The sequence below is a fragment of the Sapajus apella genome, unplaced genomic scaffold (assembly GCF_009761245.1).
Source record: "Sapajus apella isolate SASKATOON/1434 unplaced genomic scaffold, GSC_monkey_1.0 scaffold2, whole genome shotgun sequence".
Classification (NCBI taxonomy): Eukaryota; Metazoa; Chordata; class Mammalia; order Primates; family Cebidae; genus Sapajus; species Sapajus apella.
In genome coordinates this window covers 78,944,508-78,967,797 of record NW_022436942.1, presented here as the reverse complement: position 1 = coordinate 78,967,797, position 23,290 = coordinate 78,944,508, and the positions used below count along the sequence as shown (strand labels likewise).

General features: G+C 47.0%; 1 protein-coding gene across 1 annotated transcript; it reads right to left on the bottom strand.

The window, feature by feature from the left end:
• Window positions 1-6,562: 6,562 nt before the first annotated feature.
• Window positions 6,563-22,146, bottom strand: MLEC (malectin). Its single transcript, XM_032241930.1, has 5 exons — window positions 21,689-22,146; window positions 14,561-14,739; window positions 13,826-14,002; window positions 13,673-13,730; window positions 6,563-12,093 (listed from the first exon to the last, which is right to left on the bottom strand). Exons 1-5 carry the CDS (start codon window positions 21,909-21,911, stop codon window positions 11,864-11,866), a joined length of 867 nt encoding a protein of 288 aa, XP_032097821.1. The 5' UTR covers window positions 21,912-22,146; the 3' UTR covers window positions 6,563-11,863.
• Window positions 22,147-23,290: the final 1,144 nt, after the last annotated feature.

Genomic DNA, 23,290 nt, shown 5'->3' with positions numbered 1-23,290 from the left:
GAAAGATATCAAACATATATTAAGTGGGGCAAAAAGCAAGGCACAGAATCCTATTTATTTATTTATTTAAAACAGGGTCTCACTCTGTCACCCAGACTGGAGCGCAGTGCCGCAATCACAGCTCACCACAACCAGCCAAGAACTCCATTTATTTAAAATAAAAAGTATAGGCTGGGTGTGGTGGCTCACACCTGTAATCCCAGCACTTTGGGAGGCCAAGGCGGGCAGGTCACGAGGTCAGGACTTCCAGACCAGCCTGACCAACATGGTGAAATCCTGTCTCTACTAAAAATACAAAAATTAGCTGGGTGTGGTAATGCACATCTGTAATCCCAGCTACTCAGGAGGCTGAGGCAGGAAAATCACTTGAAGCTGGAGGCGAAGGTTGCAGTAAGCCAAGATTGCACCACTGCACTGCAGCTTGGGAACAGAGCAAGACCCTGTCTCAAAATAAAATAAAATAAAATAAAATAAGTATATAAATATATAGATGTGGGCCAGGTATGGTGGCTCATGCCTGTAATATCAGCACTTTGGGAGGCCAAGGTGAGCAGAATGCTTGAGCCCAGGAGTTCAAGACCAGCTTGGGCAACATGGCAAAACCCTGTCTCTACTAAAAATACAATAATTAGCTGGGTGTGGTGGTACATGCCTATAGTCCCAGCTACTCAGGAGGCCGAGGTGGGAGAATCACCCGAGCCCGGGAAGCCAAGGCTGCATGAGCCGTGATTGTGCCAGTGCACTTTAGCCTGGGCCATGGGAGTGAGACCCTGTCTCAAAAAAAAAAAAAAAAAAAAAGACAGATAGACATAGATACAGATATAAATGTGTATTTGTAATTATAAAGGAAGAGGTCTGGATATACATTAAAACATTAACCTTGATTACTTCTGGAGAGGAGAGTATCAGATGGGGCTAAAGGAAATATATTCACTTTGACATGATTTAGAGCTACTTCTGTACTATTTTATCTCAAGCATATAATTATGGGCTGGTTGTATACTTTCTAAAAAGAAAATACCAGCCGGGCACAGTGGCTCACGGCTGTAATCCTAGCATTTTGGGAGGCCCCAGCAGGCGGATCACGAGGTCAGGAGTTCAAGACCAGTCTGACCAACATGGTGAAACCCCATCTCTACTAAAAATACAAAAATTAGCAGGGCTTGGTGGCACGTACCTGCAGTCCCAGCTACTGAGGAGGCTGAGGCAGGAAAATCATTTGAACCTGGAAGGCAGAGGTTGCAGTGAGCCGAGATTATGCCACTGCACTCCAGCCTGGTGACAGAGTAAGACTCAATCTCAAAAAAAAAAAAAAAAAAAAGAAAATAAAATACCTTTGGATCTGTGTTGGGAAGTCAGACTCTATGCCAGAGTTGCCCTATTTTCTTTTAAAATTTAAAAGCAACCTCAAACTTAATCAACATTTTCTGTTTTGTTTTTTAAGATGCGTCTCACTCTATCGCCCAGGCTGGGGTGCGGTGGCCCGATCTTGGCTCACTGCAACCTCCGCCTCCCGAGTAACTCAGATTACAGTCTTGCGCCACCAGGCCTGGCTAATTTTTGTATTTTTTTGTTTTTTTGAGATAGAGTCTCACTCTGTCACCCAGACTAGAGTGCAGTGGTGCAATCTCAGCTCACTGCAACCTCGGCCTCCTGGGTTCAAGCAATTCTCCTGCCTTGCCTCCTGTGTAGCTGGGATTACAGACGCACACCACCATGCCTGGCTAATTTTTGTGTTTTTTTAGTAAAGACTGGGTTTCACCATGTTGGGGAGGCTGATCTCAAACTCCTGACTTTATGATCTGCCCGCCTTGGCCTCCCAAAGTGCTAGGATTACAGGCGTGAGCCACCGCACCCAGCCTATTTGTTTGTTTGTTTTAAATACTGCCATGAGTCAGGGCCTGTACTCTCTCTGGGCACTACCTATGAATTGTGGTTAAAAGGAATAGACAGGCTGGGCACAGTGGCTCATGCCTGTAATACCAACACTTTGGGAGGCCAAGGCCAGAGAATCGCTTGAGGCCAGGAGTTAGAAGAGTGACAGAGTGACACTCTGTAAGAAAGGAGGGAGGGAAAGGAAGGAAATGAGGAAAAAAAGAAAGGAAAGGGAAGGAAAGATATATAATTTCATTTTTTAAAGGGGTAGGACAAATTACAGCTGTAACCTCCAATCTGCCTTTCTGCATCAAATTTTTTGAGGTGCATTAAAAGGCTCTCTTAAAATGTCTTTTGAAAATTACATATACTAACACTTTATTTGTGGGAAGAAGGAAAATAGAGACTATCGTACTACATAGTAACTCTGACACCAAAAGCAGAAGGGCCAGCCTCCCTTTCCCCCCAGCTCAGGGCTGACTCCCTCCAGCTGGCTGTTTTCCTCCAAGAGGTGTGACAGTGGTTGTTTTCCAGGGCAGTCCCAGAGTAGCCAGGCAGTCTGCCTTCAAATCAGGCCACACAGGTGGGGCCCAGAGCTGGTGTAACCAAGGTAAGCAAGACATCAGCTGGCTTTTTTCTGCTGAGACTGAAAGTTCAGTCCTGCTTTCTGCCACCTCCCTAGAGATGGCATGCATTGAATTATCAAGTCATGGCTGGGATTACAGGCATGGCTGGTGGTCTGGGACTGAGAGCTAGTAATTTCCTTAGTACCAAGTCACTTCACTCTGGCTGAGGGCTGTTCGTTTGCTTTTAAGACGGACTCTTGCTCTGTCGCCAGGGTGGAGTGCAATGGCATGATCTTGGCTCACTGCAACCTCCGCCTCCTGGGTTCAAGCGATTCTCCAGCCTCAGCCTCCTGAGTAGCCGGGATTAAGGCATGTACCACCATGTCTGGCTAATACTGTATTTTTAGTAGAGACGGGGTTTCACTATGTTTGGCCAGGCTGGTCATGATCTCCTGACCTCAGGTGATCCACCCACTTCAGCCTTCCAAAGTGCTGGGATTATAGGTGTGAGCTACTGTGCCCAGCCAGAGGGCTGTTTTTAAAAAGCATTATTTATTATTTATATCCCATTTGTTTCCAAAAAAGATTTCTGGCATATTCCAAAGTCACAGCACAAGGTTAGTGAGTAAAAATTCATATAGCCTCATGGAGGGCAGTACTCTCAAATTTTTTAATGTATATATTACTTGATCCAGTAATTCCTGAAAGGAATTTCCTAAAGAAACACCTGACATATGCACAAAGATATATGTATATACATGTTCACTGCAGCAGTTTGTACTGGCAAAAAAATGAGCAGTATCTTAATGTTCATCAACAGGGGATTGGTAAAATAATTAAAATCTAACCATAAAATATTGTGCAGCCATTGAGATTGAGGAAAATCTCTATGTACTGACCTATGTATATGAGCAAACTCTCTAAGACACATTAAATAAAAAGGGCACAGAATGATATGTATAGTGTATTCCCATTTGTTTAAAAAGACTGTGTATGTATATATATGTAAAACCATTTAAAATGAAAGATATACACCAGACTGTCCTCTGTATTATCCTTTAGGGATTAGAGGGATAGGGATGAAAATGATTTTTCAGGCCAGGTGCGGTGGCTCACACCTCTAATCCCAGCACTTTGGGAGGCCAAGGTGGGCCGATCACTTGAGCCCAAGAGTTCAAGACCAGCCTGGGCAACATGGCAAAACCCTGTCTCTACAAAAAATATAAAAATTAGCTGGGTGTGGTGGCTACACACCTGTAGTCCCAGCTACTCAGGAGGGTGGGGTGGGAGGACTGCTTGAACCTGGGAGGTCAAGGCTGCAGTGAGCCAAGATCTTGCCACTGCATACTAGCCCGGGTGACAGAGCAAAACCCTGTCTCAAAAAAAAAAAGAAAAAGAAAAAAAAAGAAAAGAAAATTATATTTCAAATTTTGCACTCCGAATACTTTTTAAAAAATTTATTTCTGCATATATTTATAGATCTTTACATAAGTCTTAAAGTTATTTTTCAGAGAAATAATAAAATCTCCATGTAATCATAGATTCATCAGTTATCAATTTCAAAACATTCTCTTTAAAACTAGTAATATGGCACTGAAAGCACAGATTTTGGGGTCACACAGCATTGGGTTCCAGTCTTTGCCCTGCCACTTACCAGCTACGTGACTCTGGCCAGGTCGTTTCTCCCCTGAGGCCTTTGTGTCTTCATTTATAAGTCAGGCTAGTCACACGTCTTTCCTAGGATTGTTATGAAGAGGAGACATAAAACGGCAACAAAAGCACTATGCTGGTGGCAGGAAGAGTGTCCCATGAATGGTCGATATGGCAATATATACAAGTGACCTCTTTCTCCAGGCCCCCTCTGTTGAGGGCAGGCGCCCGGGGCAGGGAAAAGCCATAGAGCCAGGTGGGAGAGCGCAGGGACAAAGCAAGTGAGTTACTAATGTTACGTGGTTAGGAACAAACAAAACGGAGACTCTTGGGCCAGTGCGCTGCAGCGAGGTGCTCGTGGCTTTAGGTTGTTGGAGAGCAGAGGCGAGCCTGCTCCAGGACCTCCACGCTCTGCTTCCTTTCTCCCTTGACCCCTCACCACTGCAACAGCAATGAGCTTTTCAGTAAGTACTGAAAAAACTCATCTCTCTTCCTTTATGGGGGATGGGGGTACTAAGTATGGAGAAAGGTCTCACTGGCTCCAGCCAACCGGGAGCCTGATTTCCTTAGTAAGATTAAGATCTGGACCCACAGAGTGGTCCAACCCAACCCCTCAACCTCGGCCCAAGATCTTCTGTCAGACAATTTCCCTCCCTGCAACTCCCTAGAGCAGGAGTTCTTTAGGTCTCTTCCCCATTTGGCAGCTCATGCAAAGCTACGTGAAATAGTACCAGCTAAATCTGAATTAGGAAAGAACTCGTTATGGCTGGGCTCAGCCTAGGAAATTCTCTGTGGGCCTCCTGGCTTGTTTGGACCCTGAGAACAGACTCCATCAACACTGGCCTCACTCTTGGAGCTGCACACTGAATTGTGCCCTTCAGGGGATAACTGAGGGAGGTAGGCCAAAGTCCTCACCCTCCACCTCTACCTCACCCCACCCCTGCAAGTCAGCAGCCTCCATTCCCACTTGGAGAAATGCAGCAGGTAGGCTCTGGAGCCACGCCACCCAGCACCATGAAGAAATGAATGGCGGTAGAGGGTCATGACTGAGCAAGACTCCTGGTTTCAAATCCCAGCTCTGCCTTTTGTTGGTTGTGCTACCTTGTGCAAGTCACTTAAAGGGTAACACCAACTGGTTTGATGAAGATAAAAGAGAGATAACAGGCCGGGCGCGGTGGCTCAAGACTGTAATCCCAGCACTTTGGGAGGCTGAGGCGGGTGGATCACGAGGTCAAGAGATCGAGACCATCCTGGTCAACATGGTGAAACCCCGTCTCTACTAAAAAGTACAAAAAATTAGCTGGGCATGGTGGCGCATGCCTGTAATCCCAGCTACTCAGGAGGCTGGGGCAGAATTGCCTGAACCCGGGAGGCGGAGGTTGCAGTGAGCCGAGATCGCGCCATTGCACTCCAGCCTGGGTAACAAGAGCAAAACTCCGTCTCAAAAAAAAAAAAAAAAAAAAAGAGAGATAACATCTGTAAAATGTTGGACATTGTGCGCAGCCCATTTCAAAGGCTCAATAATGGACAGCTGTAATTATCTTTATAGCTTTAAAGAGCTTGGGCTCTGATGGCAAGTAGACTGGATTTGAACCCTGGCTCGACCATTTACTAGATTAGTCTGGGGTATGTTAATGAACTTTTCTGAGTGTCAGTGTTTCTTTGTGTGTGAGAGAGACAGGGTCTCACTCTGTCACCCAGGCTGTAGTGCAGTGGTGAAATCTCAGCTCACTGGAGTTTTGATCTTCTGGGCTCAAATGATTCTCCCACCTTAGCCTCCTGAGCTGGGACTACAGGTGTGCACCACCATGCCTGGCTAGTTTTTGTATTTTTAGTAGAGACAGGGTTTCAGCATGTTGTCCAGGCTGGTCTTGAACTCCTGGGCTCAGGCAATCTGCTGGCCTCAGCCTCCCAAAGTGTAGGATTACAGGCATGAACCACCACACCCAGCTCAACATTCCTCACCTGTAATATGTGGCTTATAAATTATAAGAAAAAAATCCCTTCAGTGCTACCCTCCCCTCCTATCTCGCAACTCTGCTCTTCCTAATGTATAATCAACAATGACAAGGCACCAGAAAAGGAGCATGCAGAGAAAAATCTCCTATGGCTTAGGTTAGCTTAGCTGGTCCATGCACTATCATGGAGGCTAAGGGAATGGTGAAGAGAGGCAGCAACAGGCCCAGTGTGCCTTAGGAGTGGGACAGTCAGTGCTTAGTTGTTCCAGTGAAAGTGAAACTTTATCCTTAAACGAGCTGCTAGCTGAAATGACCAGGAAGGGTTTTACAGATTGATTCTCCTAAGCAAACATCTAGGAGAGAACAGCAAAAACCGCACAACTAAATGGATAACAGTTCCCAGCCCTGTCACAGGAGAACTCTTTGGAGCCAAGTGAACCCCCGAGTCTCCTTTATCCCACCCCATCACTTCAACACTTTGTGATCAAGTTCAAACTCAGTCCCAACACAGAGTGTCACTGCAAATTGTTTATTAAAACACAAAGCAATGGACAGTGAAAAACATCCTGATTTTGTACTTTTTGGTGGGAGTGGGGTGGGGCATGGAAGGGGTAGGGTCAGATGGAGACAGCTCAGAAGGAAAGCCAGCTCTATCCACCCCTACAGCTTCCCCGGCCAGCCAGGTTCAAAGCCCCTCAATTATATATCACTGTGCCACCATCAATGCATATTGTGGCTACTGACAAAGAGTTGGTTTGGCCTCCACAGAGAGAGGACGGGAAACTAGAGTAGAAGCTGTAAGGGCTAAGAACTTGACGCTTTTTCTCCAGTACTTGGTATAGAATAGAGCAGCCAGGCCTAATGTGGAAGGGTGGGGTTGGTTTCCTGACAAGCCAGAATAGGCCAATAATGGTTGAAGAGGCTGCCCTGAGCTCAGAATGGGCAGTTGGTCCTAGCCTGGGAGAACTTCGTGGAAGGAAAAGGTAACATTCTTAAGTCCAAGGAGAGAACCAATCCAGGGTCAAATGTCTTTTCATTCCCTGGATCGTGACACACTAGGGAAGAGAGGAGTCAAGAATGTCTCTCCCTGCCAGTGCTCCCCTCCTACCTCGAAACTCGGCTCTCCCTTCCCGACAGTTGTCCTTTGAAAGGACGGAAAGCGCACTTCAGTTTGTTGTTGTTTTTCCTCATACTGAAATAAAGCACTGAAGCTCAAAATAGAGGTGAGAATAGAGTTCTGCTTCCCCCAGTGCTATGTGCCCCCATCTCACAAGACTGCCTGGATGCAAGAGGTGCCAAGGCCTCTCTGCCAACTCAAACAGGCACTACTGTTTCCCTGGCTGCCAGCACAAACCTGGCTCCTTGTGTTTATACTCCTGGGAGAACCCGTCCCAAGAGATCCATCCTGCTTTTTTCCTGCCAATCCAGCTGGACCCCAAATCACCTGCTTTTGTCAAGATGATCTGGCCCCCCATCACAGCCTAGACAAAAGGCAGCTAAAGGACAGGCCAGACTGGAAGCAAGCCACACAGGTGCAAAGAAGCAGCCCGCCCTCACTTGGCAGCTGATCTATTGGTACCAATCTAGTCTCATAACAAAATGAGAAAACCTAGCCCTCTTGCCCCAGGGGAGGTCTAAATACAGAGAGTCTTAGCTTGGACTGAGAGAAAAATTGCTCTGATCTTCCTAAAGCTTGAATATTAAGGCTTCTTTGCAATTTTCTTGGAGCTCTTTAATCATTAATTATATCTTTCCATCAAAGAGAAGCAGATTTTTTCTGAGATTTCTGAATTGTTCCTGGGTGTTTCTGGTTCTGCCTCAGTGTACTATAACTTTACCTTGCCTCAGTCTCTCCTTCCTCCAGGGCCACAGGAGGAGGAGGCCCAAAGCATACCTCCCCACCCTGCCTTTTAAAACAAACAAACAAAACAGATTCATCTCTCACTTCAGAAAGGTCACCTACTCTCCTAGGTCCTTTTGGAGAGGCATGGAGGACAATATTTCATTTGATGCCATTAAGGATCCTCAAGGCAAGAATACACTTGAATTATGTCAGAGTAGGCCAGCAAAGGGGAGGGAAGGGACACGGAAGCAGCCCCATGGCAGGGACTATGGGACCTCTGCCCAGACCTGAATCTAGAGGGAATGCCCCACCCTGGCTCAGAGCAGGAGAGGAAAAGGCACTGTGCTGACCGGGGTGGCTCCTTCCCCAATCCCCAGGGAGGGCAGAGAACCTGTTGATTCTTTCCCTGGGTTTCCCAAGGTGAGCCAATTTCTAGGGAAAGGGATGTTAGCACTAGGAAAAGGAAAATACTGTTGCTATTTTCTGAAGTTCTCAGTTGAGATTCTGGAATCCACAGCCAGGCCTTTCCAGGAGAGGCTAGAGGCAGGATAAGAAGGAAGAGAAATTCCTTAAAACAGAAGCTTCTCCCAAGAGATAAGGAAGTCAAAACCACAATTCTAAAGCTGGACCAAACAGTTCCCAGGCAAAGAAAGGGGGAGGTAAACTTAACTCAAACTTTGCCCTCTCATCAAAGCCTAAGTGCCCGCTAACGTGATCCCAGTAGCTCTTAGGCAGTGAAAGCAAGAGAACATGAACATGCTCTTAAACCAACAAGTGGTCCTGTGGGCAGGGCTAGTCTTCCTGGGAGGCTAACACCATTGACAACTGAAGAAAACTATCTTCCCAGTCATGAGAACTTGGGGTGTCCACTGAGCAGCCTCTCCTCAACAATGGAGATTTTTCAGAAAAATGAATCTGGGTTAAGGGACATGAATCCCAGAGTGTCTTGGCATGATGTTTCAGTAAGCATGAGTGAGACCCAAAAAAGTCTGATTAGAGACCAACCGGCCCCTGACCTGAGTCAGAGCTAGACTGCAGAACTCTTAGCCCATCTCTGCAGCAGATGTCTGCGTCATCCTCCCGGAAATTCAACTCAGGCCACATTTTTGGCAAAAGAAGCTTCACCCTGACTGTCTTTGTTTTCAGTCAGCTGGGCTCAGTGGGATCTAAAAACCTAGGACAGAGTACAGATTCAGTAGAAGAGCCTGGGCCTCTCTCCACCCACCCCCTCACTGACACCCCTCACTACCTCCCATGCATTCCCTATGGTGGAGCCTCTCAGTGCTAGCACTAAGCTCAAAATACAGACAGGGAACAAACAGTGCAAAAAGCAAAAGAGGAACAACAGAGGAATTCTTGACACACACAATACAAAACAAAAATAAAGAATCCCACCCCTTTAACCTAAACTTCATGTACCTATATCTTGAAGGAGCCATACACACACAAAAAAACTTTCAAGTTCAGCATCACGAGCCAGCTGTGGCCAGCCCTAGGCAGCTCTTGTTAGCTGGGTGGGCCTGGCTCCAGGGGAGTCTACCCCAGCCCCCACCATACTTCTTCCTGTTTCCTCATTTCCCCTTTAGTTTTTGTTAGCCATAGGAAGATGTTCCTTCCTTTCGGACACAACCAGAGAGGAAAGTGCCCATCCCTAACCCTGAGCTCAGGGGAAAAGGGTGGGCTTGGAAACAGAGGCAGAAGCAAAGCTGCTTGGCTTACAGTACCATTAGGAAATGGCCCCAGGAGTCAGGGTTTCCTTCTGAGACTCTGAGTCACTGAAGGGGGATGTGTTGAGGTGGAGGCGGGACCCCCTCCTTCCTCAGAGAGACCCAGGCAAACTAACAAACAAGGCAAAACAGAGGCAGCAAGTCCTCCTTCTTCATCTTGTCTAAACCAATGGCAGGTCCCAGAACTTTGGGGAATTTCGATGGGATAGGAACCAAAGCTACTGCCAGAAGCCCATTTAGTTAGGATGTCCACTGCCCCAGGCAGGTGGTCCCTAAGACCAAGGCTACAGTACCTCATCCTTTAGAAGCAGGGGAGCCTCATGAAGCACTATGGGAAGTATTCCTCTGATTACAGCCTCAGGCCACAGTCCTCCAGCTACCTGATTCAATACCCTAGCACTGAGACCCAAGTTAGCAAAAACAAAAGGCTACAATTCTCAAATGACTAAATGCTGGCCTAGAATAATCATTAAAGAGACAAAACCCAAGACATGAACCCAAGAGCTACCTATTTTGTCACATAAAGAGCAGTTCAAATATATAGAGCTCTTAAAAAACATATCTAATAAAGCAAACTCAAAATTAAACACATTCTAGAATGATGGGCCCGGCCTGAGATCCTATACCGACTGTTCCAGCCCAAGCTGAAGCTAATCCCGCTGTCTCCCATCCACAAAATTCCCTCTAGCTTGGCTGGGTCCTCCTTTATTGTTGCCCTAACTGGGAAATGGATGATGGTGACCAGAAAGGAGGGGACCAGGGAAACTTTACTTTCTATAGAAATTTTTCCAGGGAATTCAAGATAGACACTTAGATGCTAAGGTTAGCTTCAGAGCTGTCAAGGCTCTGGCTGACTGGAATTCCTTCAGTCCCATCACACCAAGAACATGACTGCTACTTGGATAGGGACATGAAAGGACAGGGGAGGGAGGGGCATACTATTAAGATCAATAAGAAGCGTCACTGGGCCTATACAGCCAATTAGTCTAGTTCCTTGAAGCAGCTCTAGGCATAAACCAAAACTGGCTGAACTGTGACACACAAGAACATGGGAGTAAATGAACATCAGACACCAGACACTCTAAACAGTGGTCAGTCACTTAGTAGGGCTCAAGTCTCTGAGGTTGCTCTTAAGCTATGCTAACATCAGCCTTTTCTAATCCAAAGACCAGAAGAGACTTTTAAGGTCAAGTGTTCTGTTGCTGCAGGCTGGAAAGCATCCCTGCCCCCTGGCAGCAAGACCCTACAAAGGGGCCAGTAAAGAACTGCTGGGTCAGGTCCTCCTGGCTGCTGGCTCAGAGATCCAGGGAGGGAGGTACCAACAAGGTGAGGTGGTAAAGGAGAAAACATTCAAGCAGAGAACCCCAAATCCCCATGTCTCCTTCCCTTCTTGGCTATAACTTAGTGGGATGGTTAAGAGGGAGAAGAAATTTCAAATTAGCCAGATTAAGGGGTCCAAAAAAAAAAAAAAACTGAGAAGAAATCAAGTCCCCAACAGGCACTGAAATCAAAATGATTTGTTGTGGTAACAAGTCAGAGGCAGTTTGAGGACCTGACACAACCTAGTCGTCTTGGATACCAGACAGTCCTCTAACTGGCACATGTCAGGGAGATAAGTAATGACAAAGCTCAAACGCTAAAGGTGGGACCATCATTAGATTAATCCAGAAAGGCTTTCAAGTAAGGAGGCATTTTCTTTTCTTTTTTTTTTTTTTTTTTTTTTTAAATCTCCCTACTTTCTTTTTTATCTTTACCACACAAATTCTACCCCTTCACAGACATTCTTTCAATCCCAGGACATCTAAAGTCTTATCTGGACATAACTTCAGACCATACCTAACTCCCAGTGCTGGTCATCTCAGGTAGTAAGATGGCATTTCCCTGCTGTTAAATTCTGACCTAAAAAACAGTGACTGCTCTGAGTTCAGAGTCCTTTCCACTAGGAATACAAATGAGGATCCTTGAGCAGGAAGGATCCAGTTTACCCTAAGTATCCTTAAGAGGAAAGAGACAGCTGGGGGCCAGCCACAAAGAGAGGCTGAGGACTGAAGCAGGTCTGGGACCAGGTGGTGAATGAGGGCTGCTCTCTACTTGCTCTGCCTCTTTTTATCTCCTTTAATGTGTGTGTGTTTTTTTGTCTTTTTTTTTCTTTCATTAATCATTGTGAAAAATATAGAAACCAAAACCAATATGGCTGGTTTCTTTCCCACACCCCTCCACCCTGTTCAGGATGGTCTTTTGTTCTCACAACCGGCAGAGGCAGAAGAGAGTTGGAATGAAGACTCCGAAGGCCACCAGGATGGGAAACATGAGGCTGCTGTTGTCCGAGGCATAGGGGTTGGGTGTGCGGGGGCCTGACTGCACCCGGTTCTTGTTGGTCTGCTTTTTGAGATTAGACCCTTCATCATATTCTTCCTCTTCTTCTTCCTCTTCTTTCTTCTCCAATCCCGGATGAGGCTGAAGCTTTGGTACATCTAACACAGGAAGGAAACACTATTAAGACCCACAGCAGGCCGGACGCGGTGGCTCAAGCCTGTAATCCCAGCACTTTGGGAGGCCGAGGCGGGTGGATCACGAGGTCAAGAGATCGAGACCATCCTGGTCAACATGGTGAAACCCCGTCTCTACTAAAAATACAAAAATTCAGCTGGGCATGGTGGCGTGTGCCTGTAATCCCAGCTACTCAGGAGGCTGAGGCAGGAGAATTGCCTGAACCCAGGAGGCGAAGGTTGCGGTGAGCTGAGATCGCGCCATTGCACTCCAGCCTGGGTAACAAGAGCGAAACTCCGTCTCAAAAAAAAAAAAAAAAAAAAAAGACCCACAGCATATAAGTAAGAAGGCCCTTAAAAGCAGCAAATGAGCCACAATAAAGAGATTCCTGTGATTGAACCTGGGTCCAGAGCAAAGACCAGAAGTAACAGAAATAACCTCTGGCCTATAGAACAGCAGAATGCTGCAAAAACTTTAGATTTAACTAGTAAGTAGAAAAAGCCTTGCTCACAGAGAGGTTCACTATCTTACCTTCCTTTTCCACTTTTACGGAACCCCAAGATGACCAGACTGGACAGGGACAATGACCCAATGCCTAAAATTTAACCTTTTCAAATCCCTCCTCCTTTCATAAGCCCACATTCCCTTTTGATTTCTATAGCAACTGAAGAAAAGCTGACCTGGAGAGTTCTGGGTTCCTAGCACATACTATCCCTCTCTGTCCTGCCTCCTCCTCAGAGACTTAACACAGGTCTGTTTGGTAGTAAGACAACCATCCTCCAAGATGTCATAATATCAGCATTTGGGGGACATCAAGACAATAGGATGAAATCCTCAGTGCATTCAAGATGAGTTGGGAAAAGGTACAGAGGTGGAATGGAGGAGAAATGTCACAAAGACACAGCTTTCTATGCAAAAATCAGCCTGAGATGCTGGCAGCCAGGAGAATCTAAGCCCTGAGGAAGAGATAGATATACTCTAAGGTGCCAGGCGCGGTGGCTCACGCCTGTAATCCTAGCACTTTCGGAGGCTGAGGTGGGTGGATCACCTGAGGTCAGGAGTTCAAGACCAGCCTGGCCATCATGGTGAAACCCCATCTTTTAAAAAAAAAAAGATATACTCTAAGGCTGGATCCCAAGGATAATGAGACATAAAGAAGTGAAGTTTTGTCCCAGTGCAGTCCGGCAATGCTGGCTTCTTTCAGAGCATACCAAAACCCTACAAGACCCCTTCTTTTATCTTTTTTTCCCCTAAGAAACAGATATAAGGACAAGTTTTAGGTGATCCCAAATGACTGCAAAGATCAGGGCACACCAATAGGTGCCATTATTAATCCCAATTTATAGGGAAATTAAAAGCATCTGTCTAAGACAAACATCTGATTAAATGGCAGCAACAAGATATACCAGACCTGGCTCCAAACATTGTGGCTAGTACCATGTTATACTTCATCCCCATCCAACTGACTCTGCTCCAAGTGTTTCCAAAATAGTGATCAGCTTAATTATCTCCCAAGGGCCTCCTTCCACCCAAGTCAAAAAAGCAAGTCAAAACACAACTTACCATCCACTGTCCCAGCCATGATGTAGAGTGCACATACTTTGGGATTGTCATAGTACCCCTAGGAAAAGGGAAACAGTGGTCAACCCCACACAAGTGGCAAACAGCTTCCCCTGTACCCACTCTCTTCAGCAATGGGCAGAATAGGGGTATTACCTTGACAAACTCAATGTAGAGTTTCCCTGTGAAGGTGGATACCTCCCCCTGGACACTCAGCTTCCCCTTTCTGATGCTCATAGGAATAATTTCATCGTGAGCTGTGCTATGCCCAACACGATCAAAGATATCCAAGTCCTTCACCACGACATGGCCATTCAATCGCACATCAAATACCTTCCAGGATAAGAAAATGAAACAATGTCAAAATCATCAGCTTCTCATCCTTTCAAGCAGTTGGGCATCGTGTACCTACCTGGGCTTCAAGTTCAAAAATAATTTAAGAAATGATGGGTCTGGATATCCAGGGTGGCTAGCATTCTTAACCTGGGTCAAATCAAAGCCATGTTCCTTTGCTGCCAAGGAGGTCTTATACTGGTCTTAAGGAACAAAGAATACAAACAAAAAGCTTAGCATAGAGAGAAGGAAATTCACAGGAAGGGACAGATAAAAAATAAGGCTAAAAACCAGGTGAAGGTGTGGCAAACCATGGAGGGGAGTAAGCAGGAGGGCCTTCACAGGATCAGTTAGTTGCCAAAACAAGGATTCTGGCATTGCTTTCTGTCACTAACCTCCAAAGCAAATGCAGCCTTGTGGACTATGGAACATGCTTCTCTAGAGCTCATCTGTTCTTCCTTTCTGGAGAGGCTCTGACAGTCTCTAGCCCCATAATAATGGATTGTCCATGAGCAGCAATGCCCCACTGGTCAAGCAGCAGCCTGACCAGGACCTCACCTTTTGCTGGGACTGTGCAAAGTAGACCTCGGCAAATTTCAAGACCAGCACGTAGTCTCCCTCCTCTTTGATGGGCACTTCGTAGCCAAAGGTCTCCTCATTGTACCTCTCAGTTTGATACAGAATCTGGTCCTCAGGGTTAGAACGCAAGATTGGCAGTTTCATGCCATAGTCTGAGGCTGAGAACAAAAGACAAAGAGAAAGCACATCAGAGTCAAGACACAAAAGAAGAGCAAAGACCCCAGAACAGCCAGAGGCATTTCCAGGGTAATGCTAATAATAACCCTTTCCTCTGCATCTGGCTCTAAACAGAGCTCCAACAAAGGCAGGAATCAGCCATTACTATGGAAGAGTAAAATGAAAGAAATTAACACTAATCAGGCCAGTAGCCCCTATAAACCTCAGAGCAGAACTTTCTAAAAGCATATTAAAATGACCTTTTCCCCCTGACTGTATGGAGAATGATGAGACGAGTACAAGTCTAACTCATTACCGGAAGAAAGTGCTATGCTGCAGCTGCCTGGTTCCCCAAGAGGGAGGGCTTCAGAGAAACCTCCTAAAACAAGGGGAATGGCCAGGAACTCTATACAAGACGATGAAGTTCAAAGAATGTTTTCTCTCATTTAGAAAAGCCCAGAGTCTAAAACAGGATATCTGCTTTGGAAAGTCATCCTTCATCGTCCTTACTACAAATAAGATTCCAGCTTTAGTTGTTGTGGTTTTTTTGTTTTTTTTTAACAATTTTCATTCAAAAAGTTCCAAAGCTGGTAAACAAAAACAGGCTCATAAAGGAAAGGTGTGATCGTTTCTAATTTCCTTACTTCCCACAGGCTCACAAAACTCTACCTTACCTACTCACTTGAACATTCACTCAGATAAACCGACAGGAGAAAAAAAAGTGACTACTGCATCTCCAGCACCTAGCACAGGACCTGGAGCAAAGTCTCCACTCACACAGTTTGCTGAATGAACAAACAACAATAAAGGAGGTGCCTGCAAAGCAGTGAAGTCATGCCATTCTGTCCACAAGGCTAGAGCATCCTGCAGAGAAAGATAATCCGCCTAAAATGTCCAAGTCCTAGGTGAGTCACCTTTCACATTTCACAAACTAACAAGGAATGAGACAGGGTAAAAGTAAAAAGTTACTTACCTCAGGTCAGTATCAGAAGAACAGAAAAACTCTCTTGCCCCTGGCCCTCTCCCAACCTTGGTATGAGATAGTTGTACATACGCTTTTTTCTTCCTCTCGTACAACAAACTAAACTAGGGTCTTTGTGCAAATATAAGATATCCCATTTCAGCCTCAGATACAGTTATGCTTCCTCCAGAGAGTAGCCAGACTCCTTTATCCTATAAACTTAGCAAGGCTGTCTAGTGCTCCATAAATATACTTTCCCAACTACAGATGTAGCAGTCATGCAGTCTCTCCTCCCGCATGAAATTGAGATTCCAAGACTGCCTTCCAATTTCACATGGTGACCCTGAAGACATTTGGCACCTAGATCCTTTGGGAGACGGCCAGGGGCTGTCATCCCCAGAGCTTTATCTTCTGAATCACCAACAAGGGAGAGGACATGACAAAAGGTAAAAGATTAACAAAAAGAGCCAGTGGCTGAGGTCAAGACCTCAAAAAAATAAACATAACTGTTAACGGTTCCTGTAAGTGACATTAGCCACGAGATCAGATGGACTGATGAGACAATGGAACAGGAACCTCATTGCAGTTTTGTCTTTAGACTTTTTTCTTCCTATTTCTCCTCAAGAAATCAAAGAAGAGTAGCTGGGCAATGCTACAAAGGATGTACTGCTAATACGCACCCCCCCGCGCCCCAGCTTCCTTGCCAGGCTCAAAAAACCACTGCGCTAGGATACAAACCTAAGACTGAAAGACTGCTATTTCTCTTCCAGCTGAGCTCTAAAAATTTCCTTCTTCCATGAGGCCATGATCCTTACAATCTGGAATATTAACTAGATTTGATTTATAGCTACACAGACAATTTTATGCATGTGTGGGGAATATTTTTTTTTTTTTTTTGAGACGGAGTTTCGAGGCCGGGCATGGTGGTTCACGCCTGTAATCCTAGCAGTTTGGGAGGCCGAGGTGGGTGGATCACCTGAGGTCAGGAGTTCAAGACCAGCCTGGCCATCATGGTGAAACCCCATCTTTAAAAAGAAAAAAATAATTTTGAAAAAAAAAAGGAAAAAAAAAAAAAGGAAAGGAGTTTCGCTCTTGTTGCCCAAGCTAGAATGCAATGGCATGATCTCAGCTCACTGCAGCCTCCACCTCCCAGGTTCAAGCGATTCTCCTGCCTCAGCCTCCCAAGTAGCTGGGATTATAGGTGTGTGCCACCATGCCCAGCTAATTTTTTGTATTTTTAGTAGAGACGGGGTTTCACCATGTTAGCCGAGCTGGTCTCGAATACCTGACCTCAGGTGATCTGCCTGCCTCAGCCTCCCAAAGTGCTGGGATTACAGGTGTGAGCCACCACGCCTAGCTGAATTTTTTTTTTTCCTTAACAAATCAAAAACGTGAGAAACTAACAAACAGTAATGTCATCTATGGCAGTCTCAGTCCCACAGCAAAGAAAACTCAACCATGTGAACAAAAATTACTTAACAACCTTGGAATTACCTTTAAATATTTTCCCTTTAAAGCCCAAGTGGCTTTCCCAAGAGATCTGCCATATGCAAAGTTGAAGCTGACCAAGTCCCAAGAGATGCAGCAGCAAAAAAGATTTTTCTTCCCTCCTTGGCCCTTATACATTCACAGTGAAATATTTCTCTAAAATACAATGAAGTATACAGTCAGCATACTGCTGAAATTGGCATAATATAACTCAGTTAACCAAAAAGGAAGGGGGCCAAAGGGCCTACATTATGTTTGCTCCTTAGTTTTAGACAATGTAGTAACTAGGCTGCTTGGAAAATTCAGCACAGGGTTCAGGAAAAGACATACATGAAGAGTCACTGAACAAGTTTTTTTTCTCTAGGTCTGTTTTCTCACCTATAAGGTGAGGATATCACCTATCCCACAGCATTGTGGTAAGGGTAAAACAACGGTATAAAGAGCTCAATACAATGCCTCACACAGAGAGAGACACAGACGCATAGGTATGCTAGCCAGGCAAGGACATGCACACGATAAGCACTAATGTCTCCACTTGGGGGAATTTAGGGAATGGATCAAAAGAAAAGGAAGTAATAAAACTAACTGGAAAACTGCAAATGGGAACCACAAGAGTGGGAAAGCCAGAATGAGCAGAAGACTTCCTCCTTGAGAACACAGCTGTAGAACTCTCTGGTGCTCTAGCGTTACTCCCCACCCCACCCCCTCAGGTCTCCTGGTCACTAGAGTGTTCTTCTGGATCAGTTCTTTCTCAAGTGAAGCCAGTACCTAAAGAATTGTTCTGAATGGGCTGAGACAGGGATTCAGGGACCTACTTTTTCTTTTTTTTATTTTGATGGGAGTCTCGCTCTGTCGCCAGGCTGGAGCGCAGTGGCATAATCTCAGCTCACTGCAATCTCTGCCTCCCAGGTTCAAATAATTATTTCCTCTGCCTCAGCCTTTGGAGTAGCTGGGACTACAGGCACATGCCATAACACCTGGCTAATTTTTTGTATTTTAGTAGAAATGGGGTTTCATCATGTTAGCCAGGATGGTCTCGAACTCCTGACCTCGTGATCCACCCACCTGAGCCTCCCAAAGTGCCGGGATTACAGGAGCGAGCCACCATGCCTGGTGGGACCTAAATTTTCTACCTGTGAACTTCCACTACTTGGAGGGCCTGCAGATGAAGCCTGCCTGTTAGGTGACAGCAGATGTAGAGAATTCTAAATGAATCGCATGGCTCTGAGCAAATCAGAGGCAGCAGTGACTCCTCTCTCATCCCATCTTTCAAGCTCTTACCTCCCCAAAGCCAAATCCTTTCCCAGATAAAAGGAAGGCAGCCCAGGAAAGGGTCTTCCTTACTGTTTACAGCAAGAGCAACCTGATAGGCTCTAGTCCCCAGCCAGCTTCTTTCCCCTCTGGAGCCATGTTCTGCCCTATTTTTAATTCCATGTAAAAGGTCATCAAGGAAAAAAGTGACAGAGACACTCTAACCTACTCTGGACAGGAGAGTTTACAGAGTCTTATCAGAGATTTCTAAAGCATGAGAAGTTTTTTTTTTTAAAAAAGTGAAACAAGGCTCAGATAGGTAAAGCATGTTTCTCAAGATCATAAGATTTTAGCAGGTATCTATGAAGAGGAAATAGCCTTCCCTAAAACCAAGCAAAATTCTGTGCCCTCAGGTCAAATAACCAGGTCTTTTCCTAGTCAGAGTGAAGAGGAACTCCGAATGACCAAGTTACATATCTAGAACATGGTCAGGTGCGGTGGTTCATGCCTGTAATCCCAGCACTTTGGGAGGCCAAGGTGGGAGGATCACTTGAGGAAAGGAGTTTGAGACCAGCCTGGGAAACACAGAGAGACCCCTGTGTCTACAATAAAAAACAAAATAAAAATTTTTGAATAAATAAATAAAAACCCTGGAATGTGCCTCATACAAAAACCCCAACGTGAACACTTCTAAACAACCACTTTCTGTAGTGGTGCTCCCATCTGTGGAAGCTAACAGGCCGAAAAAGCCTTTCGCAGGCTGTTAGTACTAGCTATCCTCAAGGCAGAAATGAAATCCAATAAATATTCTGAACTGCCTTTGAAAGCATAAGCCACTAGGTGCCCTGGGCTACTTACAGTTACAAGAATACTGAACTACAAAGAAACTATACAGAAACAGCAAGTTCAAAAGCAGGCCAAACCCTTATCTGAACTAACTTGGTAACAAATACCTGAATTCATTCAACATAAAATCAACTTTTCTCAGCATGCTGGAAACAACATCACGAGCAGGTGGAAAAAGAAATAAGGCATACAGTTCCTATTACAATCAGTGTAAATAGCTGCATGAGGCAAGGGTCTCCAAATACCTGGCACACCCTTATCCAAACAGGCCCAGAGAAGAAAGGCAGCGTGAACAGCTGCACTTCCCTTGGTGGGACTGACTCCTTAGCACAGAGAGAGCTACCTCCTGACAGTGCAAGCTTATGCACATCTCAGCCCCTACCTAAAGCCAGCAAAATGCCTTTCTCAGGAACCTGGTAAGTGCAATGTTGCAACAAGCTGATCCAAACCGCAGCTGAGAAGCGCCACCTCCCAGTCTCCATCCATGCCTTAATACTGCTCCAATTCTTACCCACCTTGGTAGACTGGAGAGGGGAACCTTAGCAGGGAACCTTCATTTATATATATGATGCCCCAAGGGCCAGTGCCACGTGAGCTCTGGTAGGTCTCCTGTAATTTTACCTGCTACAATAAACTTCTCCCAAGGAACTGCAACCATGAGCTAATAACCCAAGGACAGAGATCTTGGCTGACTGCTGACCAGGCCAAAAGAAACACACACACACACCTGCACCAGCAAATTAAAACCAGAATTTTTGAATAAGGGCAGTATCTGGGAACTAAACCTGTGTGGTCTTACTCAGCTTTATCCTCTGCACAACAGACCTAATGTAAGGCCTGGTATCTGCTAAGTGAAAGAAACCATCCGTGCAGTGCCCTTGCCACAGCTATCTCAAGAGGCAAAGTCCACAAACTGTCTAGCTTACTCAAGGGCTCCTTCCTCCCTGCCCACACTCAGGAAGAAAGAGGAAGGGTCCAGGATAGAGATAGTAATGACCTCCTGCTATAAAGTCTGGCTTTGGCTGCTGTTACCGCTGCTAAAGACTGGAGCCCTGAGTCAGCTGAAGCCAGGCTACTGTGATCTACATGCCAGAACTCAACAAATTCCAAGACATAGAACTTCAGAAAACAGCCCTGTGTCCCAAGACCCTCACATGCGTGAAAAACAATAAACTCCCTAATATAACAAACTCCAGGACACGGCAATCAACTTGGGAGGAACTACGTTAAACACTTTTAGTAAAAGCAAGAGCCAAATCTGGGCATCGCGAAAAAGAGTGAGAGAAAGTGAAGAGTGAGTCTGTCTCCTGGTCGTCTGGAGGTGGCATACTGCCAATCTGGCAGCCTCTGAACCCACCATACAGCATCAATCTCCTTCCAACACACGAAGCAAAGAACTTCCTTCTGAAACCTGTTTTCCAATCCCCCCAACAGAAGAAACAAAGATTCTAAAGCAGATCTTCCAAAACAGTTGTCTGGGGGGCGCGACCTACATCGCAAGCCTCTGGTGCAGAAACCTGGGTTCCCGCAAAAAAGCTCAATCTACTAAAATCGATTTCGAGTGGGGACTAGGAATCTGCATTTTTAACCAGCTGCCCTGGCAATTCTGACACACACTAACTTTGGTAACTGTGCAGCAATGTTAAAAACCACTGTTATTCAATCGTTAAGTCACATTAAGTCACAATCATTTTCCCCCTAAGCTGGAATTAGAACTGTCAGGATCACCTAGGGAAGGTTGTAAGCATTCTCTGATAGACCATTCGGATTCTTACACTGGTTGACCCAGTTCACACATAGCCACCAGCCTCACGTGCAGGATGGCTTCGATAGAACCACCCTCTGGGGGCGGCCTGCAAATTCTACTTTTAAGCACACATATTCCTCGCTCGAAAAGAGGGCGGGGGAGGAGGCTACAATCAAACTTTCCTGGCCCATCCTCTCCAAAGAGTCCTTCCTATTCTGGCTAAGAAGCAAGCCCCGCTCCTGCAGAAGGGGCAAGGAAAGCGGCGGATTCCTGGGTCGACAAGAATCTCCCAAGAACTGTCTCGACAGGAGAAGCAGAAGCACCCATGACCTACAATCCGCGAGGCCTGGAGGTGGCAAGAGGCCACCTTCGTCTTTACTCTCCCAGCTTGGATGAGAGTGAGGGGTTGAGAAAATGCAGGATGCGAACTCCAAATATAACTAACTTCTCGCCAACTCTCTGCCTCTATGACTCTAGGTAGCTTGGAGCCAGTGCCAGGCCCTAAGCTCCGAGCGGGCCCCCGAGAAAGCTGCAGAGAGAAACTTCGCTCCAGAGGCGCAGCCCCAGGGTCTAAAGGGGCTCGGGGCCCGCAGCCCCCGGCCGGCTGCGCCCAGCACAGCAGGCCCCGGATCCCACGGCTCGGCACGGGGACTCTCACCTCGGCCCACCCGGCCTTCCAAAGGGTCCTTGCGGAAGTGGATCCCATGCACGTCCACATGCGCCTCTCCGCCCGCGTTGACCGCCCAAATGACGCTCTCAGGCAGCCCGGCCCCCGCCGCGCCGGCCACGCCGAGCCCCGGCCCCCGGATCGCCGGCAGCAATAGCAGCAGCAGTCGCAGGAGCGCCACAGCGGCTCCCTCAACCACCCAGGCCCCCAGCATGGCGGCCACCACCGCGGGGGCAGCCCTCGCCGACCCTCGTCCTCGGCCGGCTGCCAGGCCGCCCCGGACTCAGAAAAACAGCGCCACTGGCCGCTCCGCCTGAGCCGCCTGAGACATGTCGCTCTCAGGCCTCCTCCTCAGCCACGGGTACCGCCTCCCACTTCAGGAACAACCTACCCCGCCACCCGGCCCCCGGCCACGACCCTGCAGCCAATCAGCGCTCGGCCCTCATTAATTACCCACCACCCCGCTGGGAGACGCCCGCTGATTGGCTGCCAGGCGCGGGAAAGGGCGTGGCTTCTCCCAGGGGCCAGCGCAGCCGTGGGGCATGGGATGGAGCGCGCGCAGAGGGAGTGAGTTCGGTTGAAGCGGCGTTTCGATGCGGAAGTGGCGGGTGCAGCGCCCAGGCGGCCCCGGAATCCCATAGCTGAATGGGAAAGGTGGCGTGTGGGGGAAGGTTTAAGGTAGGGCGCACTGACACGTCGCCAGCACTTCCGGTGCTCCTGCTCTTGAGACCAAACAGGCTCTGGAGGGGGCGTGGTCGACTTTCCCGCCTCCTCTTCTTTTCTCAGGGAGAAGCATGAGCATAAATTCTAGTAGGAGAAGCAATGGACATGCTCCAGACCTAAGAGACTCAGTTCTTTTCCCCGCGTGAGGGAGAGGACCCACGCTTTCCCAGAGAGGCCGCGGACACAGGTCTCCAGAGAACGAGTCCCACGAGGATAAGGCCCCGCCCCCTCCCCTTAGCGGGCTTGGGGTGTGTGGTAGCGTCCAGACGGCCGTCCAATCAGGGGGCTCCAACGCAGCGGAAACGCGTGGCTTTGTGAGCGAGGGGCTCCAGGCTGCCCGCGTCTCCATGGCGACAGCCTCTGGTCTGCCTCCGCGGCGTAGGGGCGGGGCCGGGGCGCCCTACGCGCGGGCGGGAGTCGCGGTCGGCTGCGCCCAAGCTGGAGGCGGGGGCTGTCCCGCACGGCCACGGCCCCAACTCCCTCACTGCTCCTTGGCAGTTGACCCGCGCTCTCCCACACTGGCAATCCCTGTGCTTCGGTCGCTGCGTAGACTCCCATTTTTCTGATGGGAAAACTGAGGCCTGGAAAGGGACTGAATGTTGCCAAAGGGTCGCACCGCAAATGTAGGGCAAAGAAAAAAAAAACAAAACTGCTTATGCATTTGTTCCATAAATACTGGTCGATTTGAAAATTCTCCCTAAAAGGAAAAAAATGTATCAAGTCCCTACTACTAGGGTTGTCAGATTTGGCAGACAAAATATGAGAAGCCCAGTTATATTTGAATTTCAGATAAGCAAATGGGACCCAGTTATACTAAAAAAAAAATGCACTGTTTATCTAAAATTCAAACTTAACTGGACTTCTTGTATT